The 13,224-nt window shown below is 46.2% G+C and overlaps 1 protein-coding gene across 2 annotated transcripts in view; it reads right to left on the bottom strand.

Moving 5' to 3' along the window:
• RAPGEF4 (Rap guanine nucleotide exchange factor 4) overlaps positions 1-13,224 on the bottom strand; it is a 304,750-nt gene that overhangs the window by 119,081 nt on the left and 172,445 nt on the right. For both annotated transcript variants that reach the window (XM_019522934.1, XM_019522933.1), the window contains exons 6-7: positions 8,906-9,027; positions 7,302-7,485 (exon numbers count right to left, since the gene is read on the bottom strand). In XM_019522934.1, coding sequence (XP_019378479.1) covers positions 7,302-7,485; positions 8,906-9,027 — 306 coding nt within the window. The remainder of the gene's footprint in view (positions 1-7,301; positions 7,486-8,905; positions 9,028-13,224) is intronic.

Here is a 13,224-nt window from a genome sequence, read left to right as displayed (position 1 = left end):
TTCTGGGCTTTCCCCCTGCCCCCAGAACCCCCCATGTTCCCTTGGTTCCCCCCCACCCTTGGGGCTCCCCCCCTGCCTCTCACGGTTCTCTTCTACCTCTCCACCCCAGCTGCCAGGCTGGCCGGCCTAGGGGAACAGGCAGGAAAGAGTTAATCTCCACCTGGCACAGGAGCTGGGCAGGCAAGTTAACCCTTCTCTGCCTGCTCCCCTGGGAGAGAGAGTGCAGGCAGCCACCACAAGCAAGGGAAGAGGCAGTGAGCGGGGACCTGGGATGCTCGGGAGGGAGGGACCATGGCCCTGATCCAGGCCAGCAGGGGAGAGAGAGAGTGTGGAGTGTTCATACTAAGGTGTTATACAGTGGCTACACCATAGTGTAACACCAGCTGCTTAGCATGCACTAGAGATAATTCTACCCTTGAGATAATCCTAGTTTGAGCTGCATAATTGGCATGTCTACACATGCATTTGATCCAGGATCAGTTTACTCGTGAGTAAACTACTCACAAGTAAACACTCCTGGGCAGGTGTCTACACATGCAGGGAAGTGGGAGAAGAATTGCTGCTATTCGCAGCAAACTGCTTTCACTTCCTGGGGCCCTGCAATAGGCCTCTGCCACCACCAGGGGAAGCTCTAGGTTCCCCTTGGGTGCTAGACCACACTGGGCCAGGAGACAACTGTCTCCTGGCTGGGGCTGGGACATTACACCCTGCCGCTGGTGACAATATCCCCCTACACTGGCAGCAGGGAGCTCCTGGCCCTGTCTCCCCAGTCAGGGGCAGGGGGCTTGAAAAGAGCTGCTGGGGGGGAGGAGGGGGGGGCAGATCCCAGCCCCCTGCCCTGATCTGCCAGTGAGGCAACTAGCAACTAGCTTGCTGCTAGCTACCCCAGTGGCAGATTGGTGCAGGGGGCTGGGACCTACCCATCCCTGCAGCTCTTTCCAAGCCCCATGCCTCAATCACTTGATTGGGGCACAGGGCTGGGACCTGCCCCTGACCAGAACAGTTCCCAAACCCTGCTCCATGATTGTGGGGTGGAGGCCAGGGAACCCGTTCCCTGCTTCAATCCGTGAGCATGGAGCTGCATGGGAAACAGGCTGGGGAGCTTGTTCCCCGCTCAGCTCCATGAGCAATCTCCTGGCCCCTGGTGGCTGGCTGACCGGGAACAGATTTGCTCCCTGTCAGAGATCTACACAAGCACTGCTGCGCCATTACTAATTGTGAGAAAATTTGCTACTTGCATTTGCAGGTAGCAAATTTAGTTACAATTAGTGAGGTTTACTGTGCAGTAAGCATGTGCCCGTGTAGATGCACATGCTTATTGTTCCATAACTACTCTACTTCACAGTAAAGCGCCCCATGTAAACACGCCCAATGAGTACTTAAAACTAGTTTCAGGTGTTAATTTGTGCACAATCCAGGTGTTAAGAACTCCAGGAACTGCCCAAAATTACCATGCAACAAGGTCTTTAGGCTACAAATTTGCGGTAACTTGGGGTGCAGACAGAAGTGACAATTTTCACCAGGCTGTCCTTGCTGTGTTCAAGGAGAGATGCTCCCCAGTGCACCACACTCCCACTTCTATGTGCCAAACCCAGAAATGCAGATGTAAAGCCACTCCAGGGATATCTCCCAAAGGTTGGTCTTGAGATCTCAGTCTCTGGTGTGCTTGAGAGAAGCCACAGGGGATGGCAAGTAGGAGCAGGAGTGGGTGGGTAGGGTGGGCTCAGGTGTTCCCCTCCCCAGAAACACCAGGGAGACAATACAGACATATTGTAACATCACTATAAATTTGTAGCTTTAATTATTGCTTTAAGCAAGGGTGTCAAATGTACCACTTTATCTGGCCTGCTGGGTTACTGGTGGCCTACTGGAAGTTGAGTGGGGTGTGACTGGGTGAGCATGGCCTGCCAGAGAATCCACTGCCTTTGGGCCCCAGTAGACATGGCAATTGGCGGCATGAGGGTATGCAAAAGCTGATACAGCCTTGGTTGCCCTTTAGACACTTTACCCACGCTGGACATGCTGCACGTCCCGCGCCAGAGCTAGAACTGCTGTGAAGCATGTGGCATAGAGCAGAAGGCTGGCTCCAGTGAGGGGCACCTGCCTTAGGCAGTATTTGACCTGCCATGAGCCCTACAGTCCAGATCCAGCCCAGGGTGCCAAGTGAGTCTGACACCCCTGGCTTTAAGAATCATACTGTTGACTTAGCGAAGAGTGCAGTACAAAACTGTCAAAAGAGAATATATTACAGTAGCACCTTCAAAATTAAACAGCATGTGTCATGCAGATTTTTCTCTCTTTTAGGTCAACTTCTGTCATTATGGTATTTGGCTTTATATTATGCCATAACATTGAATTATGGCCCACTCTCATTCATGTTACAGCTAAGTATATTAAATACAAATTAAAAAATAAAAATTAATTTTCCAGTTGTCACTCCTATACTGGAGGACTGAAAAGCCGACAAGTTAGAGCTGTTTTAGTTCTAAAATATTTTTCCAAGAACATACTACAGGTCTGCACCTGCAATAGCAGACACAGGGGGCTGTTTGCTGCTTCACAAAAACCTAATTTCACATTCACAATGTATGTGTGTTTTTTAGATACCAATAGCAACAAGAGCCTGCCAAAAAATTCCCTGAAGCTCTATTCTGTTTTTTAAACTATAGAACATTCTTTCATAGTTTGACAGTTAAAATGCTGCAGTTAATGTAATAAACAGAGAATTTTTTTAAGTCGGCTGTCAAAACAAGTGACACTTTTTGCTAGCCAGTTTCAGATTTCGAACAATAGAAAGTACCTTTCAAAGCAACAGCTTCATTATACAATCAAATTCTCAAAGTAATCTTCTCATCAAAGAATATTGTCTTATTTCTTTCAGGGTAATTATATGAGTTCTTCAACCTCTCAGAAAATAGTGACTATTATAAAACGCAGCTGTGTTGGTTTGAAAATTGTGGATCCTGCTTCGGTCAATGAGCGCCACCTCCTTGAACTTATCAGCCAGAATGGTGTCTATTCAAAATTGCCAGGACTTAGAGGATCCAGTGATGTTGAAAAGGCTCAGCGCTTACAGTCATATACTATAAAGTAAGGATCATAACACTTGTTAATAATCACATTCTATGAATTTGCTTTCATGAGCACTGGACAGTAAAAAGCAGCATGTCCAGAAGAGAAGGATACAGAAGATGTTCCAGTACTATGGTAATCTTCAGAGGTTGCCCATATCTCATGAAAAATCCCCCACGAATATTTCAACAGGCTCCTTTCACAGCATTGTTCCCTTCCCCTTGTAACTCTCTGCAAAGAATCTGGATGATAATCCACATGGATCAGGTCAGCATTCATTTATAATAGATGTCCTGCACTGAAAACCACCATGTGAAGAAAGGTTAAGTGAACAGTGCTGAGATGATTGCTGATGAGAGCAGGAACCATGAACCATAAACCACGGAACCAACAGGAACCATGCTGCCATTTAGTGGTGAAGGGCAAGGACATCACAGGTCTGCAAAAGCACAGGTCTGCTAAACAGACAGCTCTGGATTCCACATCTCTCAGGTAACCCATTTCTCTTGTGTTTCAACATCACCATAATCATTATTTTTATTATTTTACATTGTCAAGTGCTTCACATAAAGGAAATGCAGAGCTGGCCTTAGGGAAATAGTGCCCTGGGTGAACTTGTATTTTGGTGCCCCCTCTGCAGTGCCCTTCCCCCAGGTCAGTGGTGCAGGCAGTGGCAAGCAGGCAGGGGACCAGCGAAGAGGTGGAGCCACCCACACTGCTTAGCTTGGCTCCTCCAGAGCAGTGGCTAGAGGTGGGGGGAGGGAGAGTGGGGAGGGGAGCTGGGCAGTGCAGGTGGCTCCACTTCCTTGCCAGACTGTGCCCTATGCTCCTGCCTGCCTGCTTCTGCTTCCAGCAGTGGCACTGACTTGTTGGGGTGTGTGTGTGTGTGTGTACGCGTGCGCTTGTGTGTGTATGCACGTGTGTGTGTGTGTGTGTATGTGTGCGCATGTGTGTACACGTGCGTTTGTGTGTGTGCGTGTGTGTGTGTGGTGCCCCTCTGACCATGGTGTTGCTCAGGCCAGCTCTCAGGAAATGCCAAAAGAAGAAAGGAAAAGTTCAAGAGATCTCCTGTTCTACTGCAGGGGTGTCAAACTCACTCCGTGCCCTGGGTCAGATCCAGACTGCAGGGCTCTTGGGTGAGCTGGATCCACAGGGCTGGTGGCATGGTGGCGACAGGAAGTATGATGGCGGAAACCATGGCAGCAGTACTGAAGAAAGCAGTGGTGAAAACCACTGTGGTAGTAAGTGCAGCAGCAACAGCAGAGGGGGTGGTGACATCCATGCAGTGGCAGCAACCATGGCAATGGCAATGGGGCAAGCAGCCACAGGTTAGGCATCCAATTACTGTGGCAGAGATGGCTACAGGGCAAGCAGCTTCAGGGTGAGCCAGGCTGTGTTGGCACAGTCCTTCCTCCCCTCCTGCTGCTGAGGGCCATGTTTAACCCTGAATTCTACAGTAGGCTCCAACCCCCACTAGCCATGCCCCCAAATTCCACAGCCTACTGGTAGCCCGCCAGGCCAGATAAAGCAGCACCATGGGCCAGAATGGCCCACAGACCTTATGTCTGAACCCTTGTTCTACTGCAGTCTAGTGCACCTTTGTAGTGGGAAATCTTTCATTTCACTTTGTGGTTTAATCCTGTTCTCACAACAAACTAAAAAAGGAATTTTGCTAATGACCTCAAAGAAGTGTGATTGGTCCTGTATACATATCTTTCTTGAACTGATCTTTATGACCTTTACACAATTAGTAAAATCCATTGAAATAATTTGTTAAATTCCATTTACCATGTAAATCCCAATGAAATGTGCCTTAAGTGTCAACCAAAGAAATTATTTGCCAAATAAAGAGGGGGGTCTCTAATTTAGGGTTAAACAAACCTGGTATCTTTGCAGCCACTATGAAATAGTCACTTAAGATATGAACTTATTGACCATAGATCAGGAGTAGGCAAAATGGAGGATCTGGCTGCTGGTCCCAGCAGCCCTTGCCCATGTCACTGCTACTGGATTCCATGGAGACTCTAGGAGCAGTGGAGCCATGACAGCGTGGGTCCAGGGTTTTCATGGAGACCAGCCCTAGCAGCACTGACAGGGCTTTTGTCTAGGGAGGGAGAAGGTTGTCAACCCTCCTGGATTGGCCGGGAGTCTACCAGAATTAGCATCAATCTCTCAGCAACTACTGAAAGCAATCTGGGAGTTTGATATTGTGAACGGGTTGAATAGGATAATTAATGACTAGAGGTGCACCAATACATTAGTCCCATATCAGATCAGCACTGATATAAGGAAAATTGACAGTATAGGCAAATGGCTTTTTTTGGCTTATGTGGCTGATAATGTAACTGATAAATGCCCCGTGCATGCACACAGCTGCAAAGCAGCACTCAGGAGGCAAGGAGCACAGCCCCACAGCATGGAGAGCAGCAGGGTCCAGTTGGTAAGTCTGTTGTGAGGCAAGGGGCATGGGGGGTGGGTGGGGTAGATCAGTGGTGAGGGAGGGAGTGGGGCTGATGCTGCACAGCCAGGGCAGGGTGTGGGATGGAGCTGCAAGTGGCTCATCTGGGGGGTACAGGGAGGGGGTGGCACCTCCCACCGCTGCTGCACGCACCCTGGGAGGGGATGGTGGATGTGCCCTGGATCTGCACAAGGAGCAAGGGTGGGCTACTGCTGTGGGTTGGGGCCAGGGGTGGTGCTGGGTTCTTTTTGGTGGGGTGGTTGGTTCAGGGCTGCACTCAAAGCAGGCGGTGCCACTGCTGGGAGTGGGGCTACAGCGAATTTTGGGGTGGCTGCAGCCCCCCCACAGCCCCCCTCCTAGCACTGCCGCCACCTGTCCTAAGTGCAGCCCAGCTCGGCCCAGCCCCCCACCAGGAAGAGCTGGCACTGCCCCAACCCCAGCCCAGATTGGCAGCCTACCCTTGCCCTGTGCACAGATCTGGGGGCACATGCCCCCCATGCCATCCGTGCGTATAGTGGTGGGAGTCCCGTCCCTCCCCCCACCCTGTGCCCCCAGACAATCCGCTCATGGCTCCGTCCTACACTCCACCCCAGCCGTGCAGCTCCTGCTCCTGCCACAGCCCAACTCCCTCTCTCACCACTTGGGCCTTGTTCTGCCCCTCCCATGCCCCTTCCCTCCCCCTTCCCCCACAACAGACTTACCAGCCGGATGCTGCCCTCCAAGCTGCCTGGCTGCATATCAGCAATTGGACTGGTATCGGCCAATATGAGTTATTAAAAATTGCTCATTAGCATTGGCCCAAAAAATCTCTATTAGTTCACCCCTAATTAATGATATTACATTATGTTGCCGGGGGGAGAAATGTCCTGGAATAGCTTCAGTCAGAGCTGGCAACCCTTGGTAGGGAGCTGCTGTGGGGCTTGGGCTGAGATCTTCCAGTGGTGATAGCATAGTCCAGAGCTGGGGCAGAGCTGTGATCTGCTGCCTGCACACCCTTACCCAGAGCGTGCAGGCAGTGGATCACAGCTCTGCCCCAGATCCAGACCACACTGTCACGGCTGCAGGATCCTGGTCCCAGAGCAGCTCCCCACCTGCTGAGCACTCTGCCAATACTGCTGGGGCTGGGCGTAACTCATCTGACACTGAAAAGGAACAATCAGCCAGAAAGAAGTCTATCAACATGTGACAGATCCCTTAGAGCAGCGATGCTCAACGTCTCTGGATGAGTGGCATGGGCTTGGTCTGCAGGCCGGATACTGTGTGGGGTCAGTCTGTGGTTGGATCCAGTGCGTCAGCGCAACCTTGCATAGCGGGTCTATCTGCGGTGCAACCCCATACGCCAGATTTGGCTGTGGTGTGACCACGTGCCAGTGTGATCTGGCATGTGGAACTGTATCATCTAGACCAAGGGGCTCCTCCCACCAAGTCTAGACATTTGGTAGCAGGGTAAGAGTGGCAGTGTTAATTGTCACAGCTCTAAGAGCAATTAATAATCCTACTACTCCCCTGCCACAAAATTTCTAGATCCCTAGGAAATTCCATGGACCAGATGACACAGATCTGTGAGCCTGATCTGGACAATGGGCTGGAGGCTGAACACCAGAGTTGCCCTTATTAGACAGCAAAAAGCTTGCAGTATGTAAACTTTTTTTTCAGAAGCCAGAAACATGAAGCACAAATATATGTGAAATATATTTAGGCCACAATTTTGACCTCTACCCCTGCAAAAGTTAGCAGTAGCCAGTCCCATGCATAATATTAATTTGCGTACGGTTTTCTGAGAATCATCCTCATATGGGCATCTGGGCCAATCTGGGACAGCAAAAGCAGAGTATCCTGCAGCTCTTCATCACACTCCTTCTTCTCTTCCTCCGTTGGCATTGGGGCATCTTCCTGTTCATCGTCCAAAAATCGATAAAACAAGTATTTGTCTTGGAAATGGTGTTCTTGATCCACTGAAAACAACATTATTAATATAAGATATCAATATTAAATTCAGCTCAAAGAAACTTTAGCTTCTTAGAAATGGAGGGGTGTATGTGTATACACACACACACACACATATATACAATATGTGGCTCATACATAATTGTTTAACAAGTGAGGTAAAATGGTAGAGAAATATCAAGAGTGTGAAATATCCTTGTAATTTCTCATGCATGCTATTTGTTTGCACAAAGCTACATAATGGAGTTTTTCCTTCTAATTTTACAGTACAAATGCTCTTTAAAAGATTTCTATACTTAGTAGTTTTCCCACACAAAATGTTTTTTACTTTTTAAAATGGGGCTATCAATACTGGGTTAGTAACTGTGCTAGCAAACAACTACATATAAACATGTTTGTTCCCAGCAAGACTCTCTCACCTGATCCCTTTACCTTGAGAAGTATCTAAACTCCTCCTGAGAGACTCTTGAAGCTATAAAAAAACTCCTGAGGCAACTGTGTCTAACAGTAGGGCCGTAGTAGAAGACCTCCAGGAGCAGAAAACTTGCCAAGACCAAGTTATGGCAAGACAAAACAACCATGAGATCCTCTCCAAGCAAGGAGGTGGGGCTGCCTGAAATAGCGACAATACTAGATTAATGTGGGGCCTACCCATGGTGGTTACGTGTCTGCTGATTCAATGCATCTGTACAGCAGACTCCACCACTAGGCCCTCTGCAGAGATCTTATTAGAAATAAAGCTGTTCCTCCCTCTCAGAGCAGGGCAGGGTGTGATGCAAGGAAACCAAACTTTTACACAGAAACTGTTTTAAACAGTATGTGACATTAAAGAAGACTCATTTGGAGGCTATAACATCTATTTTCCCAGAAGGTTCACTGGGTGTAAACATAAAAGCAATGTCAAAATCAAATAGGAAACCAAAGGAAAATCTCAGATCTGAATACGAATGGACACTGCGATATCTGAGATCCATACCTGAATTCTGAGACTAATCTTTATCACATTCCCCCCAGCCCCAATGTCTGTTTTCATTTCCAAATGTTGCAGCCCAAGCCAACTTCTTTTCAAAATCTGTAAGCGTAATGAAGACATTGTGGCAACATATCTCTTGGTTTTTTTTTCCCAATTGCTATATAGTGGTAGCAATATAATCATAGATAGTATCAATGAACCATGAACACAAACTAATAGGTATAGTTAGAAATGTCACCATTATACTGCAGTTTCATTTATTTTTCAACATTCTTTGAATTATAAAAGTATAGTATTAGAATGTGGCAATGAATACTATGCTGATGGCTGAAGAGGATTTTCTCCTGTATTCCTCCTGTGACCATAATCCTCTTTTTTCATGGAGGGGATCTGTAGAGACTTTGATTTGATGCATTTCCCTGGGTTTAGTCAGCATCTGATTAAATTTATCTTACCATGGTTAAGAACTCCTTCTTCCAGCAGTACCTGCCACATGCCAACCGCTTGGGTACGTGAATGAACACATGGACTCTGTTGCATCATCCAGTCTACCAGTTCTGTTCCTACACAGCATTGTCTGAGGAGCCAAAATCAAATTAAATCAGGTCAGTAGATAGAGAAAGTGCTTAAAGGACTTGTTATGAGGAACAGTATCGATGACCTCTGCAGTCAGGCTCCATTATAGAAAAAACAAATTGAAGCATTCACTCTCAGCTATTTAAATATATTTGAAAGACCTGTCAAAATACTCATTTTTGAGGGAACTATTTAAGCAAAAAGCAATCAAGCCTAGTGGAAAATGGAACATAAGAGCTACCCTGTGACAAACTGGGCTGCATAATCCTCTGCTCCACATTTCAAGGGAACCTTAAATGATCTAGTAGTCTAATGGTGGCTTCAGTTGGTGATCAGAGTTTGCATCAATGCAGAGAAGTAATAATTTTTATATTGGACTGGTAAAAGACAGTATCTTTTTTGTTGCTGGAAAGAACTATGAACCATAGTACTTTTTACCTCATGTATCTTTAAATGTAGAAACCTTTTTTAACCCAAGAATCATACACAGTTGGTTATGACATATCACCCCTCCCTCAAATCTATATGGAAAATCCTCCAACAACTGCAACCCATACTAGAAGGAGACCCTATTCTTTTAACGAGATCTTCCCAGAACCACCCATCCTAGCCTTCAAACAAGCACCGAACCTCGCTAACCTCATCACCAGAAGCAAACTTCCTAAGGCCCAGAGCACACTGAATGTATCCAGACCATGCCATGACAAGAAATGCAAAACCTGCCAACACATCTCCATCACCCCCACAATTACTACACCCCACAAGAGAGCCATCAGCATACCAGCATCTTACAACTGCACCTCCAGAGATGTAATATATCTCATCCAGTGCACCAAATGCCCTGGTGGAAAATACAGAGGAGAAACCAAACAACAACTACGCACCAGAATGAACGCACACCAGAAATCTATCAAAGTCAAGAATACCTAATTCCGGTGGGGGCACATTTCTCACAAGAAAACCACTCTCTCTTCAATCTCTCAGTTCTAATACTCAAAGGGAATTTACAAAATGCTTTCACAGACGAGCCTATGAACTTCACATAATCAACCTCCTAGATACAAAAAATCATGGACTAAATATAGACATTGGATTTATGACACATTACAACCTGCCTGACATCTGACTCCCCAGGTACCTCACCACTATTTACCTGCTACATTCATCCCCCTTCTCTCTCCTCAACCACCCAGCCTGTCTCTCACCCACTGACCCCTCAATTTACATCTTCACTGACTGCCTGTCTTGCATGCATACCAGCCTCTGGCTTCTTTACTATTCATTCCATCCAGAAAGAGCGCACACCAACTGCAAAGGCTTCCTCAGCCTCAGGTTTTATATGAGGAAGCATGCTAAGAATTTTTTTCCCCAACTATTTAAGTTGGTCTAATAAAAGGTATATCAGATTCACCCAAAGATCCTTGGAAACCATTTTTATGCTCACTTGAATGTTTCTTGTGAGGAAGTTACACAGATTAAATGTATACAATAAGACAGGGGCTAGCCTCCTAAGTGGGCCAGATTTGGCCTAGGGACATGGGGCTTTGGCAGCATTTGATGGCAGGGGACTTACCCTTCCTGTCACTTTGCTGTGGAGAGAAGTGGGAGCTATCCCTGTGCCACTATAGGGAGAAGACGTGGTAGCAGGAGATTTCCCTGTGCTGCTGCATGCAGAAGCAGTGGCAGTGGCTGAGTCCTAGTATCTACCCACCTTTGTCCTGAACTGGGTCGTTCTAGCCAGCAGTCAAAAAAGGTTGCCAACTGCTATGGTAGATAATACCTTATTTGTCTTAACAAACTTAATATTAGCTTTACATTTCAAGGCCTAAGTAGAATTGGTCCTAAATTCCATGTGTACAAACTCTAAGAAAGCTTGCTACAGTTACTAGTAGGGAAAACATTGCTGACCCCAACAGATCTCAAACATAGCCAAGCTTATTGCTGCGTAGGTAAAAGATAAAATAATTTTGTCGGCATTATCCTACTTTTGTCATATGGTGCCTGTGCTGCATTTTGCAAGAGCCCCAGTAAAGACAGACACATTATGCCTCAAGCACTATGCTAAGTAACAGTTCCTACACTGGAGGCCCAGAAGAATAACTATTATAATGGTGCTCCACAACCTGCTTTAATTCTCTAACCATTATTGGATTTCTTGGTATTAATTTACAAAGCCCTTAAGGGAATTTCAGCTTACAATCTTCTAGTACTCTTCCATGCTAGCTGCAATTATTTGACAGATCATGATTGACACATCCCATGCACAATCTCTTGTGTCAGAGGTAAACCCATCTCAACAGCAGACCCAAGGCTCTGGAATAACCTCCCTAAGGAGATCAAAAAGAGCCTGATGTTTGCTGTCTTTAGGTCACACTGTAAGGACCTTTCTCTTTGTCTAACATTTCATTAACCATTAGAATAGAAGAAAATCCAGCAGTCTGAAGAGACAGGAAAGTCTATACATAGCAGATATAATGCAGAAGTGCCTGGTTCATCCAGACCAGACTTCTCCCTATTCTACAATTCATGCATTGTTTTTAGATACTAACCTGGCAGGTGCTATTGAAATACTAATTTTTAAGTTAGACAAAGTCTCACTTTTGGAGACCTGCTTAAAGCCCCACTTTAATCACATAACAGAATTTCTCTAGCACTTGGTCTACTCTAGAGATTTCCCTTCAGGGCCAGTGACACACAGTTTTGCATAGCTCCATAGCACTGGCTTCATTTATTCAAGAGCTGAACCCAATGAACAGAACAGCTTTTCCAGGTCATCTTTAAGGTAGATTGGCACAGTGCTGGCATGCATGTACTACATGTGCCTCCAGAGTATCACTCCTACTTTTTTCTAAATAATCTAGGGAAAAAAAAGAAGAAAAATAACCTCATCAGTGCATATTGAGCCAAACACTCATAGAAATACAAATGTTCCAAAGTTTTTCCTGTCTTATACTGTTTAAGTTACAGAATATACAATATAATTTCATTATAACAAATCCTGGTTATAACAACCCCAACTTTTAACAATCCTAACAACACGAACTAAGTTTTTCGTTATTACAATGCAGCAAATTGACTAACCCTATTATAGTAGACCCTTTCCTTTAATAAACTTTGCTCCTGGTCCTGTAGGGTTTGTTATAATGAGGCTGCACTATATCTCTTTTGAAAGTGGATCAGCAATACTCTGATTTACTAGCAAGGGTGTAAATATTTGGAGAGTGTAAGCCAGTTTTTGTATACTCAGAATCATACATTAATCATTTGATTCAAATATTAAACAACATAACTACTTTATTATTTCTTAAACCAACAAGATTTAGTAAGATGCACAGTTGCATAGAGCAGAGGTGTCAATATCAATATCTGGTCCCCAGAGCTGCCTATAGGTCTCAGAGTGACCCACAGGTAACATGTGAGGAGCATTTGATGGGCCCAGTGCATCTGCTCCAGCTCGCATGCGGAAGCAGCGGAGCAGTTGCCATGTGCAGTACAGCCCTTATGTGACTACATACCACTCCAGGGCCATGCTGCATGCAGCTGCAGCTCTGGTACCATGCAATACAGCCTGACAGCAGCTGCAAGGCTCCAGAATGCAGCCCAGGAATGGGGGCAGCTGTAGCTGTAGCAGTAGGTCTGTAGCTGCACAGCATACTCCTGGAACAGCCAGAGCAAGACCAGGATGCACAAGGTACTCTGGCCACTCCAGGAAATGCACTGGAATTTGTGGCCAATCTGTGGGTCTGGATGAGTTTGACACCCTTGTTATAGAGTCCCTGATATTAAACACCTCTTTTGCTTATGCCACAATGTCCCATTTTATCATTCATCACAATGTCCCATTACCACCAGCAAGGAGATCAGAAAGGCTGACTGAAATTACAGTTCACAAACAGAACTGAGAATTGATGGCCCCCCTCTATATGTGTAGGTAAAGATTTCATAGATTTCATAGACATTTGGGCTGGAAGGGACCTTGGAAGATCATCGAGTCCAGCCCCCCGCCCAAAGGGCAGGAAGTCAGCTGGGGTCATAGGATAGGCAAACTTGGCCAGTCCACTCCTGACTCCAATGTCCACATCATTAATGAAGATGTTGAACAATATGGGTCCAAGGACAGAGCCTTGGGGGACCCCACTGGTCACAGGACACCATGATGAGTGACTGCCATCAATTACTACCCTCTGGGTCTGACCAC

The sequence above is a fragment of the Gavialis gangeticus genome, unplaced genomic scaffold (assembly GCF_001723915.1).
Source record: "Gavialis gangeticus isolate Ggan-Ray unplaced genomic scaffold, GavGan_comp1, whole genome shotgun sequence".
NCBI lineage: Eukaryota > Metazoa > Chordata > Crocodylia > Gavialidae > Gavialis > Gavialis gangeticus.
This window is presented reverse-complemented; position numbering and strand designations above follow the sequence as displayed.